Below are 21,770 nucleotides of genomic sequence, written 5' to 3'. Positions count from 1 at the left end.
TGCTCCATACGAGTCGTACATTGTTCAAAGTGAAACACGATGTGGTTTCTGCTGTTTGTCATTCTCTGGGATAATGAAATGTAACGTTATTTTCCATATCTTAGTCGGTGTAAGATTATAATTTTTTTAGGACAAACACTCACATGAACACACACCACTGGAGCAGGTGAGGCCACTGAGGTGTTTGAAGTAGCCCACACCTTAAACATGCACGCCAATTAACCCATCCACCAGTCAAACAAACGTATCAACTCACCTTATATAGCCTATAACACGCTAGCATGCAAGGAAATATGAATACAGGTTAAACACAAACACATTTAACTTTCAACTTTGAACAAGGGGGTCATAACACTACTATATACCAATATCGACAATTATCAATAATATTTTTGAAATGAATTGACCGCCGTCACCGTCAGCAAGCAGTGTTCTATCGGACCCTCAGCCACACGGAGAACGTGAAGAGAGAGAGTGATAGCCTACTGTAGCGCTGTGGCTGATTACAAACCTATTATATCATAACGATTAACAGCACCCACACCGGACGTTCAATTTGAGTTTCCTCCTCTGCATTGTAAGCCGTGACAGTGCCCTTGGCCACCTGTTCGCTGGCCCTGTGAACTTATATAACTTAAAATACTTTTGCCTTTTCCACTTCAGCTCCGCCGTTCTTATCCCATGCGGCCCGTCGCCTCCGCATACTTTCGCATCCTAAAAATACACAACCCCCCCGATCTCTGGCTCAAGCGTTTCCCCAACGAACCCCCAGAGCCCCGAGTGCCAGTGACATCAGATAGAGGTGAGAAAGCACCCCCCCCCCCCGCCTTAATAAACTCCACTGATCTCTTCCTCCAGTCCGCTCTCTTTCCCCCTCCCGCTCTCTCCCCGGTCGTTACCTGGTTATTTTTAGCCTCCAAACAACTGGTCTCCTAAAAATGGCCCTGTTCTGTGTCGCTGCTGCGATGTGGAGTATCCAGCCCCCCCTCTGGTCACCTCCGGCCTCCACACTCCCTGTTCCCTTTGTCTCTGCTGGAGTGAAGGAGCCAGGCTGCCAGGGAGGGGGACCAGATTCACTGGATGGTCGCTACTCTTTTCCCCTTAGACTTAGGTTTCGGAGGACCCCTTTGAAGGAGCACGTTTTTTCCTCTGTGATATTTTGCAGCACCCTTGCTGGAACGATTTCCAGACCTTTTTGATTGGCTGCTTTGATTTCTTTGCTCGTCTATTGTGCTGCCGGGGGGTAAAGGGTTGATCATGCACCACCTGTGGCTGATGCTGCTTCCCTTCCTGGGCCTGGTGAGCGTTGCGCCGGCCGAGAAGGGTCTGGAGTTCCCCCGCTACGACGGGAAGGACCGCGTCCTGGACATCAACGACAGGAACTACCGCAAGGCCATGAACAAGTACAGCATGCTTTGTCTGCTCTACCACGAGCCCATCCCCGACAGCAAGGAGCTGCAAAAGAAGCACCAGATGACCGAGATGGTTCTGGAGGTAAGGGCTTCGGAGAAGACAGGACAGACAGGGAGTCCAGGTGGGGGACAGACAGGGAGGACAGACAGGGAGGACAGACAGGGAGGACAGACAGGGAGGACAGACAGACAGGGAGTCCAGGTGGGGGACAGACAGGGAGGACAGACAGACAGGGAGTCCAGGCGGGTGACAGACAGGGAGGACAGACAGACAGGGAGTCCAGGTGGGGGACAGACAGGGAGGACAGACAGGGAGTCCAGGCGGGAGACAGACATGGAAGACAGACAGGGAGGACAGACAGACAGGGAGTCCAGGTGGGGGACAGACAGGGAGGACAGACAGACAGGGAGTCCAGGCGCGGGACAGACAGGGAGGACAGACAGACAGGGAGTCCAGGCGGAACAGCGTGTCTGCACTTGACAAGCTTCCCTAACGGTTAATGCAAACAAACAAAAATACACAGCAAGAGATCAGAATTATAAGTGGAAGAGAGAAGGGATCGGGACGTGGGTAACGCAACAGGTGTCCAGAGAGGTCGGTGCTCACAAGGTCATGGAGCTCACGGTACTATTTGATGGTACAATAGCTGGACTTTTGCTCCTCCACAAGGCAGAGGCCACCAGGGAAGGGCAAGAACTCCGGAAGCTCCGTCTTTCCAACACATTCTTGAGAGAATGTGATGTTAGAATCAAACGTTATCAGCCTCTTAGCTAACTGCTTTGATGTATGGTCCCGAGGCAAGGAGGTATGCATGGCTGTGTGTGACTTCCCAAGGTCATCATGTACATATATAGACACCCTCTGTATGTCTCTGCACATACTGTACATGTGCATGCAATTTTTGTGTCAGTGTAAAGTGACATTGTCACTTAAGGTTAGTTCTGCCGTAAGCATTTAATGTGGTTAATATGTAACGGCATAGATGCATTAATGACTTGGACATCACCTCATTGTTGCCTTGGTGTTGTCAGGGTTTTATACATCAGACCCCCTTGCTTTGGCAGATGAGCTCAGTGTTTATCAGACCTGAGCTGGCACCCAAGTAGCAAGTGCATCCCACGGTTTGCACCTTTGCTCCATGAGTCATGCGAAAAACCATTCCAGCCGCCTCTGGACTTGTCTGTATATCTTCTGTTCACCTCTGATGCCCAGTTGGATGTGAGCCTTGCAGAAGGGAGTGGGCTGCAAGCCTTTCACAGGCTTCATGAAGGCTGTCACGCTGTGTTCTCTAGCACAGCCTGCAGCGATCAAACACCCAGTGCACACACTTAGCTCTCACAGGGACATCCGAGGGATGACTACCCCCCCGTGAGTCCCCAGCATACCAGAAGGATCTGTTCTGCAGTTCGAGATCCACCTTCAGCTATCAGTCTGAGCAGACCGTGAGGGTGCCCCCTTGACGTATCTCTCTTGGCTGTAAAACAAATAATCAAACACTCATTATTCTGTCTGCCAGGGCGGCCGGACACAGCCATCTTTAACAGAATACCCTTAAATAGATTTCTGATGTCTGAAATCTTCAGCGGGCTACCGCAGAGGGCACTGTGTGTGCACTGTGTGTGTACTGTTCCCAGTCTCAGGTTTCACATAGCTGGTGTTGATTTACTCTGTGATCTGTCAGAGGAAACCCGAGTCCAGTGTTGCTTACGACCTGATAATAGCTTCAGTCGTGCACCCAACAGGTGGGCCTAGACGTCCCTCCAGAGCCGGCCGTCGCTAGCAAGCAAAGTGTTTTGGCGCTTTTAATTTTCAATTAAAAGTCTCTTTCCAAAATGACAAACGGCAGATCGGTTTTCACTCGTTACATAGATGACAGATATATTGCTTGCATAAATGGCATTTGGAAGTACTCTGAAGGTTTATTATCACAGAAACTAACGCTTGTGTATCCCTCCCAAGGTATTTGGCTAGCACGGCTAACACAAAAGTGTAGATTCTCTTGAGTTTCTCAACCATACATCATTGAGGTCAGATTGGTGTCTCCCAAAATGTCTGCGTATTCATTTAAATGTCAAGCCAACTGGTTTAAATTCAGAGCACACTATAAGGTGATGCTTGGCTTCTATTTTTGAGCCGGGCGCTTTGGGAAATGATGTATGACCCTGTCTCTTTAGCCCTGAGGCTCTGCTCTCTCAGTTGTTATCTTCCTGATGACGTCACCGTCACTGTTAGTCAAGCCCCACTCTATCTTCCTGCCAAGAAAGGGACACTTTTGTGTGAAGGGTCTTTCTAAACCCTGGAGTCTGCTAAAAAGGTTCACAGGGTGATACAAACACACCGGCCGCTACCCTAGAACTCGATGTCCTTTAGGGTTGATGTGATCAACTATAGAAAACAAAGTCTGTCAACCTCAAGGTGCCCTGTAAAAGGTTCCATTTCGTTAGCATGTGATGCTTATGTAGCTTCCCTAGCTGGTGTAAAGACCTCATAATACTAATATTGACCTTCTCCCACCACCATTGACTTGTCCTTCTGTGTGTTGTGTGAAGCTTGTGGCCCAGGTGCTGGAGGAGAAGGACATTGGATTTGGAATGGTGGATGCCAAGAAAGATGCCAAGGTGGCAAAGAAACTGGGTAAGCGGGGAATTATCCCAGCACTGCTTGATCAAATAGAACTGCTCCTCAATATCTACAACCTACATGTCAGCATTCCCCAGCAAGAAGCATTTACATTGTGGGGATTTTGCTGACGCTTTTAACCGAAGCGTCTTACATCCAGTCATTCCCACATTGCCACAGTCAACCACGCATGGCGACAGCCAGATCGTCAGGAGCAGTCAGGTTTAGGCATCTTGCTAGGGGATACCTCTGCACTCAGCTAGGAGGAGGTTGAAATCAAACTAGCAACCTTCTGTTTAGTTACCAGTCAACCCGCTCTACTTCCTGAGCTACTACCGCCCTGAAGAAGCCAGACTCCTACCCGCTCATTAGTGACTATGTATCTCAAAGAAAAATGGCACTTTGGATCAAAGCGTGACGATGAGGTCAATGACTGAGCAGAATCAGGTGCAGGAGTCCTTATTGTTCAACAGGAGAGTATGTAAACAAGGAGTGGTTGTAATGTCCAGGTGTTTCCCTGCAGGTCTGGATGAGGTGGACAGCGTATATGTGTTCAAGGAGGACCGCGTCATCGAGTTTGACGGTCTGCTCTCGGCCAACACCATGACAGAGTTCCTGCTGGATGTGAGAAAGCTAAACTGGGACAGAATCGTGTTGAAACCATGTTATTGTAAATCTTACTAAGAAACATTCTGTCAGTCATTCTAGAAACTAGCCGTTTTCTTCTGAAGTTTCACATTTGTGAATGAAACGGTTTCATGTGCAATCTGATTGGTTATGTTGTTCTGGTATTGTAACCAGTGTGTGATAGTTTCTGCCCTGAGGTAAGATTTGGCCTCTCAATGGACATGCTAAGCATCCCACAGCCCAGTGTTGCTCTGAAGGCCCTGGCCCCCTGCTGTGCGTGTGTCTGTAGTTGCTGGAGGATCCGGTGGAGGTGCTGGACAACGCTCTGGAGCTCAGGGCCTTCAACAGGATGGATGAAGAAATCAGGCTCGTCGGCTTCTTCAAGAACCAGGAGTCAGAACGTGAGTGTTCAGCATCACCTCTCCTCTGAAGGTGTCTCACCGGTAGCGTTCAGGCTAGTGTTCAGGCTAGTGTTCGGGCTAGCGTTCAGGCTAGCGTTCAGGCTAGTGGGCAGGCTAGCGTTCAGGCTAGTTTGAAGGCTAGTGGGAAAACTAGCGTTCAGGCTAGCGTTCAGGCTAGTGTTCAGGCTAGAGTTCAGGCTAGTGTTCAGGCTAGCGTTCAGCCTAGCGTTCAGGCTAGTGTTCAGGCTAGCGTTCAGCCTAGCGTTCAGGCTAGTGGCCAGGCTAGCGATCAGGCTAGCGTTCAAGCTTGTGGAATCTGGGTCTTTTTCCTTCTAGCTTCCGGCGTTAGTGTTGGCAGCTCTGTCCACCTGACGGAAGGTGAAGCAGACAGTCAGGTACCTCTAGGGATTGTGGTGTTGTGATTGTGTTGTGTCGTAGTGTTTCTTCCTCGGTGCACCCAGCGCGTTCACTACACCCCCGTTCCATGTGCAGGCAGTGGACTGGTGGAGGTTTCCATGACAACACGCCATTCAACACCATTTTCTTCCCACCAATCAATTCAATTCAATTGTCTTTGTAGAGCCCTTAATCACAGGGACAGTCTCCGAGGGCTTAGCGGGCCGTGTATGCAGGACACCATCCTCCCAGCTGTTGTTGCTCTTACTATTACTGTTCTCCAAACCCGGGAACTGAGTTCACTGCGGTCGGCCGTGATCACTAAAGCTTTTGAGTCTCCTCCGAGCGCATCTCTGAGACCGGACTCTAAGAGGTCAAGGGTTCAACTATTTTGGTTGCACTAATGTATCAGTGGCGTGTCTCCGGAGACTGGCGGAAGAGTCCTCGGATGTGGGCTGCATGGTGATGACATGAGTGGTGCGTTGATATAAACACCATCTGAGGTCTTAATCTCCCCCCTCTCTCTGGCTCCTTCCTGCTCCAGATTTCGAGGCGTTTAAAGAAGCAGCCGAGCAGTTTCAACCCTACATTAAGTTCTTTGCCACATTTGAGAAAACTGTGAGTGATCTATACATAAACACACATCATAATATATAAAACATGTATTAGTCTTTATTTAATAAAGGAAACAAATGAATGATCCAATGCTGTAGTGAATGGGTGAATGACAAAAGTAAAAAGAGGAAACTAATTCTAAATCAGACGAATTTATAAAAATAGTGAGTGATGAAGTGATGAATGACCTGTTGTTTATGAAGGGAAGTATGAGCTAGCTGTTAATGAAGAGATGAATTACCTGGTTGTTTATGAAGTCATGAATGATCTTGTTTTTTATGAATACATGAATGACCTGGTTGTTTATGAAGTCATGAATTACTTGGTTGTTTATGAAGACATAAATGACCTGGCTGTTTATGAAGTCATGAATGAGCTGGTTGTTTTTGAATACATGAATGACCTGATTGTTTATGAACACATAAATGAGCTGGTGTTTCTGCTCCAGGTGGCCAAGCAGCTGACCCTGAAGATGAACGAGGTGGACTTCTACGAGCCGTTCATGGAGGAGCCCGTCACCATCCCCGAGAAACCCCACTCCGAGGAGGAGCTGGTGGCCTTCATCACCAAGCACAGACGGTACGCAGGTCTCATGACCACCCACAGGTCACCTGACCACACACATAGGTCACCTCACCACACACTACATTATTTGGGGGATGTGGCGACAGACAGAACTTCCACACAACAGTTGACACATGTAAGGGATGCAGGACATTCCAGGGCTGAGGTGGTTTTAACCCAGGACAGGAGGTTCTGGGTTAAAAACCCATTGTCTGCAATCTACCTTTGGTTGCCCTTGAGAAAAACGCCTTAAAGGGGACCTATTATGCTTTTTAGACTTTTATGATCTATAAACGTTGTTATAACGATTGATAGTCATGTTTAACCATACTAAAGTGTCAAATAATGACGTACATGCATTTCGACGTATTCCCTGCTGACAGTCTGGGGTGGCTGTGCAGAGCGCTAAACACTAGGGACAACGTTTGCGATTCACTTGTTCACATTTCCTGGAAATCATCTACGTAGAGGCACTCCTGCCACGCCCCCATATGCCTTGTCAAATCTGCCCGCGCGCGCGCTTCAAGGAAGGTAACCAATCACAACAGAGTTGGGTTGGCAGGAGGGGGGCTAGGGGGCGGAGAAGGACGAAACGGAGCGTTGACAGAGAAGGCTGAAAGCGCCCAGATGAGAGGAAGAGTTTCCCGAAAATCTACATCGTTTTTTGTGTATGGTTAAACATGACTATCAATCATTATAACAACGTTTATAGGTCATAAAAGTCGAAAAGCATAATAGGTCCCCTTTAACATTCACTTTAAATCACTTTGGATGAAACTGTGGGCTGGTTGTTTAACATTACGTTTCAACGGGAGATTGAAGAAGCGGTGTGTGTGTGTGTGTTGGAGACTGAGCGTGTCTCTTGTGTTGTCAGGCCGACCCTGAGGAAGCTGCGTGCTGAGGACATGTTTGAGACCTGGGTGAGTAGAGCGATGGATCACACCGTGTGAGTGGGCGTCATGGTGTCATGGTCATGAAGTCAGGGTGCACCGGTGTGACGTCCACACATCTGGTCTCTTCCTCTCAGGAGGACGATATTGAAGGGATCCATATCGTGGCCTTCGCGGAGGAGGAGGACCCAGGTGAGGCCACCGCTCTGACGTCACGCCTCATACGGAGCATCAGATACAGAACTACGGGACATGTCTGTTATGCAGCGGCGTGAGAGGCCGTAGGGCCAGGTGTCAAACCTTACATCATACTCACGTCAAATACCCTCACATATTACTGAGATGGAAGTGGAGTATGTGAAAAGATTTTCAGTAGAATGGTAAGTATGAAATAAGGCCTGTATATAACATAAAATGGTTTATTTAACCTCACTTTATCAGGAAGTCTGACTGAGATCGAAATCTCCTTTAATATCTAATGTTTATGTTTATAAAATATACGTAAAGTATCACAAGTAGCACAATTTCAGAGACACAGATGCATCAGCCGAAAAAAAGGCTTTCAATACCATCTATATGTTAGAAAAGTAATGTTTGGAGGACTCTTCATGGTGTCTCCTGACCTCCTGACCTCCTGACCCGGGTTGTGTGTCCGTCCCGGCAGATGGTTTTGAGTTCCTGGAGATCCTGAAGGAGGTCGCCCGCGACAACACCCACCTCCCGGACCTCAGCATCGTCTGGATTGACCCCGACGACTTCTCTCTGGTGAAACCCCCTCACATTACGGACAGATTATTTATTATTATTTATTTATTTGATTAGGACAGTGCACATTAATCAATATGTCAGCCAGAGCATCAATATAAATATGCCGGAGTTAGCTTAATTGCTAATTTTCATCCGTTGTCCTAAGGCAAATGTCCATCTGTACAGATGTACAGACTTACAGACAGACGGACAGACAGACAGATGGACATAGAGACTGACCGACCGATTGACAGACAGACTGTCTGACAGACAGACGGACGGATAGACAGACGGAGAGACGGACGGACGGACGGACTGGCTGACTGACTGACTGACTGACAGACAGAGAACCCTCATCCGGACAGCATTGCTGGATAGGCCTGGATGACTTTACTGACCTTTACTATCTAACGCGTTGCTGTATTCCAATGTCCTCAGCTGATCCCGTACTGGGAGAAGACCTTCAAGGTGGACCTGTTCCGGCCTCAGATCGGAGTGGTCAACGTCACAGACGTAAGTCCACCAGCGCCTGGGAGGAGGATGTCTCCAAGTCTCCGTCGGTCACAACGTTGCGTTCTTATTTTTCTTTCTGGTTTTTGTTGTGTTCCTTCACTTGTCAAGCAATCCATTTCTCCATGTGTCCAGAAAACGTGCTTTAAAAATCAAGTTTGACCGGTTGATTGATTAACGAGGCTGAGTTCTTAACGAGGTGGAGGTTCGCCTTAACGAGCTGTGGGCTGCGGTGTGCTGCAGGCTGACAGCGTGTGGATGGTGATGGACGACGAGGAGGACCTGCCCACCGCCCAAGAGCTGGAGGACTGGATAGAAGACGTCCTCTCCGGCAAAGTCAACACCGAGGATGATGATGAGGAAGACGACGACGATGATGATGACGATGATGACGACGATGACGACGACGACGATGATGATGATGACGATGACAGTGATGAAGATGAAGACGATGATGACGATGATGACGACGATGACGATGATGATGATGACGATGATGACGATGATGAATAATGAGTGAATGGGAATTTTCACTGATTGTAAATTGCTGCTGTGTTTGATCCGGACATCAATAAAACAATGGAGGATGTTTTTGCTTGACGAGTTAATTAGGCACCGTTCCTTATAAGCGCTTGTTGAACCCACGGGACAAAATGGAGGCTGCGACGGTGGTTGAAAAGGTCAATACAAATTTTTATTGTCATACAAATGTGATTTTGACACAGCTGTTGTGAATTAACATTCACCTGTTTCACCTGCTTAAAAAAAAGAGACAAGAACGTCTGAAAGTCTTGACTTCTCGACCACATTTACAAAAGATGTCCTGATAATAAAAAAAAAACTTTGCACACACACACACGCATACAAATGTATCCACACGCACACACACACACGCACACACACACGTATCCACATGCACACATACACACGCACACACACACACGTACTCTCTCACACACACAGGCCTGGACGTTTAAATATGTATAACAGGCACATGTATAGTCAAGGATCACCCTGGACCGATTAAACACTACACAACACATGGCCTCAACGCTGCAACCCTACACACCCTCGCTAACACCGATGGGAACACTTGAGAGTGGGTATGAATTCACAATGAATTTAGAAATACATTGGACATTAGACTTAAATAGTAATATTTCGATGCGGGTGGATTGCACTTTCACTTCGACAGTTCCAAAAGACGAAGATAGGAGGCAGCAGAGGAACACAAATGAGGCGTTACCCAATACCCGCCACTTTGAGCACACTCGAATGACTTTATCCACTAATTTTGAGTAAGGGACATTGAGTCAGAAAAAGTAACTTTAAATCAATATTAACCAGCGGGAAACAGCGAATGTCCAATAGAAAAGCCTTCATCCCCTTTTCTCTTCTCTTCTCTTCATCGTCTTTCTCACAGAAATATGCCATGCTGAGGTACAATAAGAATATAATACAGTTAATAACAAGTCCAACCCGTTGGTTCTTCAGCAACAGTACGAAGGAACAGTATCAACAGGGAATCATTTGAAAAAGGACGAATAAGTCAACCGTATCGGCAGTTTGTAAATTCCAACCTGGATAATTAATGGTTGTGCGTTGTCCCACTACAGAGAGAGGCTCCTACAAACCAAATGTCTAAAGGTAGTTCACTAGTCTACGAGATTCAACAGAGGACGTTAATGAATACAATTAAACAACGGAACAAGTCACAACATAACAATAATGATATAAAACGCATATAGTCCTTATGTATATACACATATAAATACTATACAGATATTCACAATACTAGAAAGTAAAGGACTCACAGGGTGGGGAAGTCATGGAACGGGTGAACTCATATTGAAAAGGGCAGGCAAAGGAATATTGCTGTTCTTATAACAACACGAAGAAGTGGGGACAGGATGAGATAGCACCAAAACACACACACACACATGCACGCATACGCATCACACACGCACATGCACATACACTCTAATCCACACACAAAATTTGGTGGGTACCCTAAATCATAGAAATGCCCTCACTAACCCCCCCCCACACACACACACACACACACATTTGAACACACGCACACACATACAAAGCCTTGGGCCCAGCCACACTCACGCACGCGCACACACACACACACACACACACACACACACACACACACACACACACACACACACACACACACACACACACACACACACACACACACACACACACACACACACACACACACACACAGCCTAAATCATGTGGACTCGTTAAACACACACAGGCACGCCCTGGGCCAATGCCGTGACGGGAGAACAGGTCTCCGTGAGGGTCGGCCACAGTGCAGGGAGGAATACCTCCACGGGGCTCAAGGGTCAGGGCAGAGAGAGCGAGACGCACACGCCATCCCTCCCTCTGAGCGTTGTTTAAATCAAAAAGAGATCCTGTGCAGAACCTGTGAGCCGCTTAAGAACCGGTTCTCAATAAGAACACAGAACACAGAACGCCCCTCCACCGCGGACACCGCTCCAGACCTCGGTTGTTCTTCCGCTTCTCGTTCCTCTGGCCCGCCGGCGGTCGGGGGGGGTGCCACGGGTGCCGCGTCTACACGGAGGTCTCCGATTGGAGCAGCAGGGTGAACTTGTGCGACTTGGGGTCCACGAACTCCTCTGTCATGCGCAGGTAGGGGATGCCCTTGACGGTGACGGCCAGGCTGAAGTCCAGGCAGCGCAGCAGGAACTCGGAGCCGTCCCGCACGCCGCCCGTCACTGACGCCTCGCTCACCAGCGTCCACTGGTCCGCCATCCAGCGCTCCGGCCCGTACTGCAGGGTGGGGCCCGGGGCCAGGTAGGCCTCCAGGAAGGCCTGGGACGGGGACGGGGACGGGGACGGGGGACGGGGGGGCACAGAGACAGTGCCAGGTCAGACCGATACACACAGTGACACGCCCTTCTTAGGAACCTGCCCAAAGCACCTTAAAGTGAGAGTTTCCTTGAGGACCATTGACGTGAACCAACAAGATAACGTAAGACTCACTTGTTCAGAGTTCACCTGGACTCTGCATAGCCTCTCACCTCAACACCCCCCCTCACACACACCCCTCTTATGTCCTTGTTGTACGTCCTGGCACTTAATGTACGCACTTATCGTATGGTGTACGTCCTTGCACTTAAAAATAGTACTTAGCATGGTGTAGTGTCTTATCCGAGCTATCTTTGTTGTGTACGGGGAATGGGTTAACCGAGTGATTGTTAAAGCTTGGCACTTAGTTCTATGAACAACCTTACTCTACCGACGGCGATATATTTCACTTCTTCTGACAAATGTACTTATTGTAAGTCGCTTTGGGTAAAAACGTCTGATAAACACCCTAGATGTAAACGTTAAGAAATCATGAATCGGTATATCAAGAGTGCCCTAGTTCTGACCTCTGACCTCTGACCCCCGGGGGCCGGGCTCACCTTGGGGCTCATGTTGTTGACCAGGCAGAAGGCCAGGTGCTTCTGGATGCTGTCCATGCTGTGGCAGTGCTGCCGCCGGGTGGTGCGGAGGTACTTCTGCAGCGCCCGCGCCATGGAGGGGAAGATGGCGAGCGCCGCCTCGCGCACCTCCATGATGTCCGCCGGCGTGGCGCGCTCGTCCTCTGCCTTCATGCGACGCACGTGCGTGAAGGCCTCCTCAACGGCCACCACCAGTCTGCACGCGGACACACACACACACACACACACACGCACACACACACACGTGTTGTCACAGCCCGCCCCCTTCATTGATTATGACCTCCTACTCTGCATCTCATTGGCTAGTACTAATAAACTGGGATTGTGTCCGGACAGGCGTTAGTTATAGTCGCTGTTAACCAAACTACTCAAACATCGTTGGGTGAAACCAATCCCACAGCAGGCAGTAGGAGGCGGGGCTTCTGCTGACACCATGTGACCGTGCGGTGCCCACCTGGCTCGGCGCTTGCGGACCCTGCGCTCGTGGTCGGCCTCCTCGTAGTACAGCTCGTTGTGGGCGCTGTCCTTGCGTTTGGCGGCGGCGGCGGCGACCATGGCCCGGGACTGGCTGCTGTTGGCCGTCTGGGTCCCCGCCGTGCTCCCGGGGCCCGCTCCTAAGGGGCCACAGAGGGATGAGGTCAAGCTAGGGGCTACACGGACGATCACCTCGCTGTGGTTCTGGAGTCCAGAGGACCAAAGGAGTCCAGAGGACCAAAGGAGTCCAGAGGACTAATGGAGTCCAGAGGACCAAAGGAGTCCAGAGGACCAAAGGAGTCCAGCTTCTTGTTGATCAGAGGCGGGCAACGTGTGGACAGTATGAGACCTGCATCTCACGTGTACTCTGTGAATTATTAACCGTCTCATCTGCATGTGAGGAAAGTGTTGGGGGAGAGATGGAGAGTGCAGAGGGGGAGAGAGAGAGAGCAGCACAGAGAGTGTGTTTGAATTTGGGATCGAGACAGAGCGAGAAAGAGAGAGAGAGATAATTATCATAATAGTGCGTGTGATATAGAGATAGAGATCTTTCTTAATAGAGACAGACAGAAAGATAAAGCATGTCCGTGTTTGTGTGTGCATGTTTGTGTGTGTGTGCGTGTATGTGTGTGTATGTGTGTGCGTGTGTGTGTCTGCGTGAGACAGATAACTTGGCCCATATTGCTGAAGGCAGGCAGAGTGGAAGTGAGTTATGGGCTGTACTCTCATGTGCTCTAGTCACCCAGGGGCCAGTGGGACAATGTAGGGAGCGCGTTTTGCAAACAGAGGCAGAAACGACCGGAGTTACATTAATAGTGAGCTTTCCTCTGGCCTACATCTGTATGTTATGGGAGGGGCAGGGGCAGCCGTGGAGGGAGAGAGAGGGAGAGGGAGGGGAGAGAGACAGAGACAAAGAGAGATCTAGACAGTGGGTGTGCCTGAGAGAGAGATGAAGCAAAATAGAGAGATAAAGCAAAAAGTCACGTAGAGACAGGGCAAGGGATGGAGACAGTGTGTGTGAGTGTGTGTGTGTGTGTGTGTGTGTGCGGTTGTGTGTGTGTGTGTGTGTGTGTGTGTGTGTGTGTGTATGTGTGTGTGTGCGGTTGTGTGAGAGAGTGGGAAAGAGAGAGAGAGGGAGAGAGAGAGAGAGGCCAAGAGAGAGAGAGAGATAAAGAGAGACAGAGCGAGAGAGAGGGAAGGGGGATGGTAGCACAATTACAGGAATGAAAGAAAGTGAAAGAAGAGGAAGTGAGAGGGAGAGAGAGCGAGCCAAGGAGCGGGCGGCCGAGAACATACCTCAGCCTAGGTGTGTGTGTGTGTGTGTGTGTGTGTGTGTGTGTGTGTGTGTGTAACGGTATGTGCGCATGTGTGTGCGTGAGGCGCGTGCAGGAGTGAGCTCTACTGTGATGAATTATTGAAGGGTGGAAATTCCACAGACCCCCAGAGGGCCGGGAGGGGGGGGGGGCACACCATCTTCCAGACTGCACCTGGCTCCCCTCCTCCTCATCCCCATCCAGTAGCAGCATGGACCGCAGGGTTATGAGGGGAAGTTGATCCCTCTTACCGGCACTAAAGACCTGCTATGTGTAGGGGGGAGGACAGGCTGCATGTCAGACGTGTACGCACCGACGTGTGTGCATGTGCACATCAAGAAAGTGCATGTGCTCATCCATACAGTGCAGGTGTCTGCATGTGCACATCACGAAAGTGCATCTGCTCATCCATACTGTGCAGGTGTCTATATGTGCTCATCAATACAGTGGATGTGTCTGCATGTGCTCGTCCATAAAGTGCACGTGGGTGTGCAGGGCTTCTGCTAATAAAACATACGGCATACGTGACACTGGAAGCCTAAAGGAGTGAAGCGGAGTGTGAGTTTGGGGTCTTTTCCTCGTGACAAAAGTGCTGGGCAGACCAACAAGGTTGTTGCGTACTTACTCTCCAACAGGTACGTTCGCAGAATGTTTTTAAATCCTTGTAACGAGAGGAGGAAGAAGATGAATAAATAGAAAGCGTAGACACAACCGAGGATGTGTAGAGATGAACTGGTACCGAAGAAACACAGTCAAGGACCACCGGGATGAAAAATAGAAAGCTAGTCAAGATGTAAAGGAATAATGTATGAACTGTTAAGCCAGGGTCGGACATTCAGAGGAACCAGAGTCAGCTAGATTTGGAAAGTCCCCCCCCGCCTCCCTCCAAAGCCACGCCCTCAGAACACGTGACTAGCTCGTTAGCTTTAGCATCAGGTAAATGGTCAATGGAATGCATTTATATAGCGCTTTTACCCAAAGTGCTTTACAATATTGCCTGACATTCACCCATTCATCCACACATTCCCAGACTGACGGCGGAGTCGACCGCGCAGGGCGACAGCCAGCTCGTCAGGAGCAGTTGGGGTGAGGTGCCTTGCTCAGGGACACCTCGACACTCCTAGGAGGAGCTGGGGATTGCACTAGCGACCTTGTGGTTATCAGCCAACCTGCTCTACCTGAGCGCCTACGAAACCCCCCCCCCCCCCCTCCCCCCCCTATCTGCTGGGTTCAGACTCTGCTGTGTTCAGACTCTGTGTGTTCAGAATCTGTGTGTTCAGACTCTGCTGTGTTCAGACTCTCCGGTGTTCAGACTCACCGTCCACGTTGTAGACCTTCAGTCCAGCCAGCTGTTTGGCCGTGCGCTGCTTGGAGGCAGAGAGGAGGGCCGGGTTGTGCAGAGGGAAGTCTCTGTAGTAGAACTCCAGCAGAGAGAGAGCAGCTCTCTGAATACTGAGAGGGAGAGAGAGAGGGAGGGAGAGAGGGAGGGAGAGGGGAGGGAGGGAGGGAGAGAGGGAGAGGAGGGAGAGAGGGAGAGAGGGAGAGAGGGAGGGAGAGAGTTAGAGAGAGGGAGAGAGGGAAGGGAGGGAGGTAGAGAGGGGAGGGAGGAGAGAGGGAGAGAGGGGGAGGGAAAGAGAGAGAGGGGGACAGGGGAGGGGAGGAGAGGGAGGGAGAGGGGAGAGGGGAGGGTGGGAGGTAGAGAGGGGAGGGGAGAGGGACAGAGATAGGGAGAGGGGAGGGAGGTAGAGAGGGAGGGAGGGAGGGAGAGAGGGGGAGAGAAAGAGAGAGAGGGAGGGGGAGGGAGAGAGGGGGAGAGAGGGAGAGAGGGAGGGGGGAGAGGATGGTAAGAGAGAGAGGAAGAGAAAGGGGGAGAACGCAGGGGAGATAAACAGATTAGAAAGCAATGAAGATAGAGATAAGGGAACATCTTTCAAATATAAAAAAGGACAAAGAAAAACGTCTTGTAAAATATTCCCGGATTATAGGATTCCTTTACGTGAATTCCCTTCAAACATTTGATCAGCCTAGGGAGTCCATCAAACATAACTCAAACAATCCTGAACAGAACACGTTTAAAATGAGTTCTACTTCAGTTTTATCTCTTCACGTATTTCACCGCAGGTGATAAAAGTCCCCTGACTCAGTACCGGCCCCTCCCCTTCCCCACAGTAACCCAGAGCCCTCTCATTCCTGGGTTACTGCACCCTCTCAGAACCAGATAATAGAACTACGCCACATGGAACACATCCCGGTCACATAACCCTAGCCCCGGGGGGGGGGGGGGTAGGGTACGTCAGTGGGTGACGGGACCCACTGAGCCCTCTCAGTTTCAGCCCCCCCCCCCCCCCCCCCCCCTCAAAAACCTCCTCCAGAGCTCCCTGGACGAGAGGGGGGAGATGAGCCACTGAATGGAGTAACGCTGTCGTCGTCCCCCCTGCGGCCGCGGCCTCCGATTACACGCACACTTCACCCACCGAGAACACAGCGTCTCCGCTCATGTGTCACGGTGTGTGTGCCAGAATACTGTGTCGTGTGTTTGTGTGTTTGTGTGTGTGATCGCGCTTCTTTGTCTGCCTGTGTGTGTGCATGTGTGTGTTTTCATGAGTGTGCACATTTGTGTGTGTTGTGTGTGGTGTGTGTGTGTGTGTGTGTGTGTGTGTGTGTGTGTGTGTGTGTGTGTGTGTGTGTGTGTGTGTGTGTGTGTGCATCACATTCATGTGTGTGAAGGCATGCTGTATACCACTGACAAAGCGTGTATAATTTTTACCAGCTGCCTTCGTTACCTTTGTTGTGGTGTGTGGTGGTACGTTGATTATGAATGGCTAGAGAAAGCCCCTCAAAGCAGGGGTCCAACAGCCAGGTGCAGCTAATGGAGCTACGTTAACCACTGACGAGGTGTAGCCCAAACCCAGTGAGCCTACACTTCCGGAGTCCGGGTTTGAATCAATAAAGTAAATTCTCAGATGAACAACATTTCGTTCCATGTCGGTGTGCATACATTCCCTGTTGCTTTGGGTGAAGCATTCATCACATTTGTATTAATTTATTTATATTAAATCATTATATAAATATATATTTTTAAAGCGCTACTAAAGACTCACTATGCATTGGCTTTTAACACAAATTAACCATTTTTTTGTTTTGCGTTGTTGTTTTTGTTGTTTATGCTGTTGTTGTGTCGTTTTTAAACGTGTACATAAATAAACCTGACTTGACTTATTCGATAATATCATATTATTATACCCATATCTTTCTTTAAGTATTAATATTATCCCATCATATACGTCTATATTTATTAGCGTTGGGCCCTACCTGAGCCTGCCCAGGTTGTAGTGGCGCGTCTCCCCGTCGGTGGAGCGCATCACGCACACACTGAAGCAGGGGCTGCAGCTGCCGGAGCTCCAGGAGCACCACGGCCAGGTAGTGCACGAAGAGCAGGGAGTCCCACCAGCGACACGGCGAACTGGGCGATGCCGTGGTAGTCCTCGTCCTGTAGGGGGACCGGCGAGAGACGGGAGACAGGAGAGAGGAGATAGGAGATAGGAGAGAGGAGAGAGAAGACAGGAGAGAGGAGACAGGAGAGAGGAGACAGGAGAGAGGAGACAGGGGACAGGAGACAGGAGAGAGGAGACAGGAGATAAGAGACAGGAGACAGGAGAGAGGAGAGAGGGGACAGGAGATAAGAGAGAGGGGACAGGAGACAGGAGACATGAGACATGAGAGAGGAGACAGGAGACATGAGAGAGGAGACAGGAGACAGGAGATAAGAGACAGGAGACAGGAGATAGGAGACATAAGAGAGTGGAGGAGAAAGGAGACAGAGACAGGAGACGGGAGAAAGGAGACAGGAGACAGTGGAGGAGACAGGAGACAGAGACAGGAGACAGGAGGCAGGAGAAAGGAGACAGGAGACAGTGGAGGAGACAGAGACAGAGACAGGGACAGGAGTCAGAAGACACAACAGGATCAAGGCGCTGTGAATGGCGTTCATCCCGGTGGTGTTCCAGAACGTTTCTGTCTTCGTTAGTAATTAATTGCGGTGTGGAATCGCTGCAAACAGGCAAGTGTTACCTCAAAGATTTAAGACCTAAATTATGCATCCAATGGCTAATGTATGCAGAATGTATTCATAGAAACATCTGATGTATGCAAAAAGATATTCAAGTTTTAATTTATGTATAAGTTATGTACGTATGCATTTGAAAAACAATTCTGTATTGATTACGCTTGTGACACACAAGCGCACACACACACACACACACACACACACACACACACACACGTTCATTAAAACGCACACACGAACACACACACACACACACACACACACACATCAAAACACACAAAACGCACAAACACACACAGAATAATCCACACAATAACCCACACACACTAACACATACACACACACTAACACATGCACACAAACACATCAAAACACACACACAATAATACACACAATAACCCCCCCCCCCCCACACACACACACTAACACAAGCACACACACACTAACACACACACACACACACACACTAACACACACACACACTAACACACACACACACACACACACACTAACACACACACACACACACACACACACACACACACACACACACACTAACACCCACGCCCACGCCCGGAGCCCACCTGCGGGTCGAGGATGCGGACGCCGTAGAAGAGCCAGTAGGACATGGTGAGGAGCAGCGTGAGCGTGGCCAGGAAGCCGCGGTAGGCGCAGAGGCGCGGCAGGCCGGCCCGGGACGGCCTCAGGAACAGCGCCCACACGGCCACCAGCAGGATGAGCAGCTTGAAGGACAGCGAGAGGAACAGGCCCTCGCACGCCGCCCCGCAGGCCTGGAGCCGGTCGGCCCACAGCGCCACGGGGAGCAGCAGGAAGGCCAGGGGCGTGGCCGCCACCAGCAGCCCCAGCGCCAGCCCCAGGGCCAGGGGGAGGTAGCGGCGGCAGGCCCGCGCGCGGTCCCCGGGCTCTTCCCCAGACCCACCACCTCCTCCTGGGACAGGCTGAGCTCCGAGGTCCCGGTCACGGCGGTCGTGGTCTCCCCCAGTTGTCGTCCTGGTGGGGCAAGAGAGGGGGTGAGACAGGAGAGGAGGTGAGACAGGAGAGGGGGTGAGACAGGAGAGGGGGTGAGACAACAGGAGAGGAGGTGAGACAGGAGAGGGGTGAGACAGGAGAGGGGGGTGAGACAGGAGAGGGGGTGAGACAGGAGAGGGGGTGAGACAGGAGAGGGGGTGAGACAGGAGAGGAGGTGAGACAGGAGAGGAGGTGAGACAACAGGAGGTGAGACAGGCGAGGGGGTGAGACACCAGAGGGGGTGAGACAGGAGAGGGGGTGAGACAGGAGAGGAGGTGAGACAACAGGAGGTGAGACAGGAGAGGGGGTGAGACACCAGAGGGGGTGAGACAGGAGAGGGGGTGAGACAGGAGAGGAGGTGAGACAACATGAGGTGAGACAGGAGAGGGGGTGAGACACCAGAGGGGGTGAGACAAGAGGAGGTGAGACAGGAGAGGGGTGAGACACCAGAGGGGGTGAGACAGAGATGGCAGGTCTGACTGCAGACGATGGATCCCATGTTGAGCCCAGAGCATTATAAAGTAACATTAGTCTGGTGCGTCTGATGGTATTCATCGTTTGTTGATACTAGTTTTCCATGTTTATATGTTTCTGCATATGAATCCCCCTGTGGGGTTAATTAAGATCGCTTTACTTCACTAAATAAATAAAGAATAAAGAAGACATGCTTATTATTTCCAAACAAGCAACAAACGAATGGGCCCTCATGCCTTAACTGGAAAACCCATTATGTCCACATTTTGATATTTATCAAAGACAAAACGTTTAAAAGGAGAAAGAAAATACTACTATGTAATGCAGTTTAGCATCATTATATGAGGGTGTGTGCACTGTCCACAGATAACACCTTCATGTTCTTATTTTCTCTGTTCCTCCTTTTAATGACATAATGCCTGCAGAGACGAGACGCCAGATCTGGATGGCTCACACAATGCTGGAGGAGAGGTGTGTGTGTGTGTGTGTGTGTGTGTGTGTGTGATAGGAGACGACAGGATGGCTCACACAAAGCCGCAGAAAAGGTGTGCATGCGTTAGTGTGAGAGCGAGAGAGAGCGAAAGGGAGAATTAACAGGATGGCTCACACATTGCTGATCAAAAAATTTGTGTGTGTGTATGTGTGTGAGAGAGAGAGAGAGAGAGAGAGAGAGAGAGAGAGAGAGAGAGAGAGAGAGAGAGAGAGAGAGAGAGAGAGAGAGAGAGAGAGAGAGAGAGAGAGAGAGAGAGAGAGAGAGAGAGAGAGAGAGAGAGAGAGAGAGAGAGAGAGAGAGAGAGAGAGAGAGAGAGAGAGGATGGCTCACACAGGATGGCTCACACACAGCTCTTCAAAAAGGTGCACACGTGTGTGAGCGTGGGTGTGTGTGAGGATACACATCAGCATGTTGACTCAGAGCAGAAGGCTGTCTGCGGCGGATTGCCATCACATGTATGTTCCTGCCAGAGCCTGAGCCCGCTCGGTTCAGCCTATCAGCCGCGGAGGAAGAGCTGATGGTGACTCAGGGCTCCTCGGGAAGCGCACCCCTACACTGACTGTCATTTACCATCAACTAATAGCTACTTATTCCCCTCCAAAGTGCGTCATTTTAACACACACACACACACACACACACACATGAACAAAAACACACACACACACACATACACACACACACGCACACACAGTTCAAATCACCATAGTAGTCCCAGCAGAGAAACACACTCTCACACACACACGTATGAACAAACACACACACACACACACACACACACACACACACACACACACACACACACACACACACACACACACACAGCTCCAATCACCATAGTAGTCACAGCGGAGGCGCACACTATCACACACACAGGCCAACACACACACCCGTTCCCTTTTTTAATTACAAGTCAGTGAAAGGAAAACTGAGAACCCACTCACTACTAATTGAGTCTGGTCTGTGTGTGTGTGTGTGTGTGTGTGTGTGTGTGTGTGTGTGTGTGTGTGTGAGCGTGTGTATGTTAATGCGTGTGTACATGCATGTGTGTATGTGTGCAAAGCATGTGTGTGTTTGTGTGTGGGCTTGTGTATGAATATGCTTGCAGGCATTACTTGAGGTATTTACAATAGACGTTGAGGAAAACAGTCAAAACAGAAGCAGTGGCCGTCTTCAAATATTAAACACATAAATAATAGACGAGACAGAGTCAAACGTTGAAGCTATTAGAAATAGTATATTTAGTATCTACTCTCCCTCCTTCAGCATTTTATGTTTCTTTTAACCTCACATATTTTAGCTAGCAAGCTCTGGGCATTGGGGTTTCTAACCCAAAACCCTTCGGCTGAGAGTCAAACCAACATACCGCTGCTCTTTTATTTAATAACGGGCTGGAAGCATATTCTGAGAATACCAATAAGAAGAACCTGGACCCACCAAACGAGGTCTGAACACCTCTGAGCCCTCGTTAGTCTGAGGGAGAGAGAGAGAGAGAGGGAGAGGGAGAGAGAGAGAGAGAGAGAGAGAGAGAGAGAGAGAGAGAGAGAGAGAGAGAGAGAGAGAGAGAGAGAGAGGGGGGGGGGGGAGAAAGGGGGATTTGGTATTCCATTCGGTGAACAGAGGAGAGGATTCTGACTGTGAGGAGCAGTAATGA

The 21,770-nt window shown here is 49.9% G+C and overlaps 2 protein-coding genes across 2 annotated transcripts in view; one reads left to right on the top strand and one right to left on the bottom strand.

The window, feature by feature from the left end:
* Nucleotides 1-926: 926 nt before the first annotated feature.
* On the top strand, nucleotides 927-9,373 carry casq2 (calsequestrin 2). The gene is made up of 11 exons (XM_060039452.1): nucleotides 927-1,494; nucleotides 3,963-4,047; nucleotides 4,556-4,656; nucleotides 4,949-5,060; nucleotides 6,001-6,074; nucleotides 6,520-6,650; nucleotides 7,510-7,555; nucleotides 7,663-7,717; nucleotides 8,190-8,290; nucleotides 8,711-8,785; nucleotides 9,026-9,373. Exons 1-11 carry the CDS (start codon nucleotides 1,258-1,260, stop codon nucleotides 9,293-9,295), a joined length of 1,287 nt encoding a protein of 428 aa, XP_059895435.1. The 5' UTR covers nucleotides 927-1,257; the 3' UTR covers nucleotides 9,296-9,373.
* A 1,459-nt stretch (nucleotides 9,374-10,832) lies between these two features.
* Nucleotides 10,833-21,770, bottom strand: part of vangl1 (VANGL planar cell polarity protein 1) — an 11,678-nt gene continuing 740 nt past the window's right edge. Inside the window, 10 exon segments of the mRNA XM_060040495.1 lie at nucleotides 10,833-11,635; nucleotides 12,232-12,466; nucleotides 12,725-12,884; nucleotides 15,376-15,509; nucleotides 17,370-17,440; nucleotides 17,442-17,501; nucleotides 17,503-17,547; nucleotides 18,708-19,048; nucleotides 19,051-19,119; nucleotides 19,122-19,134. Coding sequence (XP_059896478.1) covers nucleotides 11,375-11,635; nucleotides 12,232-12,466; nucleotides 12,725-12,884; nucleotides 15,376-15,509; nucleotides 17,370-17,440; nucleotides 17,442-17,501; nucleotides 17,503-17,547; nucleotides 18,708-19,048; nucleotides 19,051-19,119; nucleotides 19,122-19,134 — 1,389 coding nt within the window. The 3' untranslated portion in view covers nucleotides 10,833-11,374.

Source organism: Gadus macrocephalus, chromosome 20 (genome assembly GCF_031168955.1).
Source record: "Gadus macrocephalus chromosome 20, ASM3116895v1".
Taxonomy (NCBI): domain Eukaryota; kingdom Metazoa; phylum Chordata; class Actinopteri; order Gadiformes; family Gadidae; genus Gadus; species Gadus macrocephalus.
This window is presented reverse-complemented; position numbering and strand designations above follow the sequence as displayed.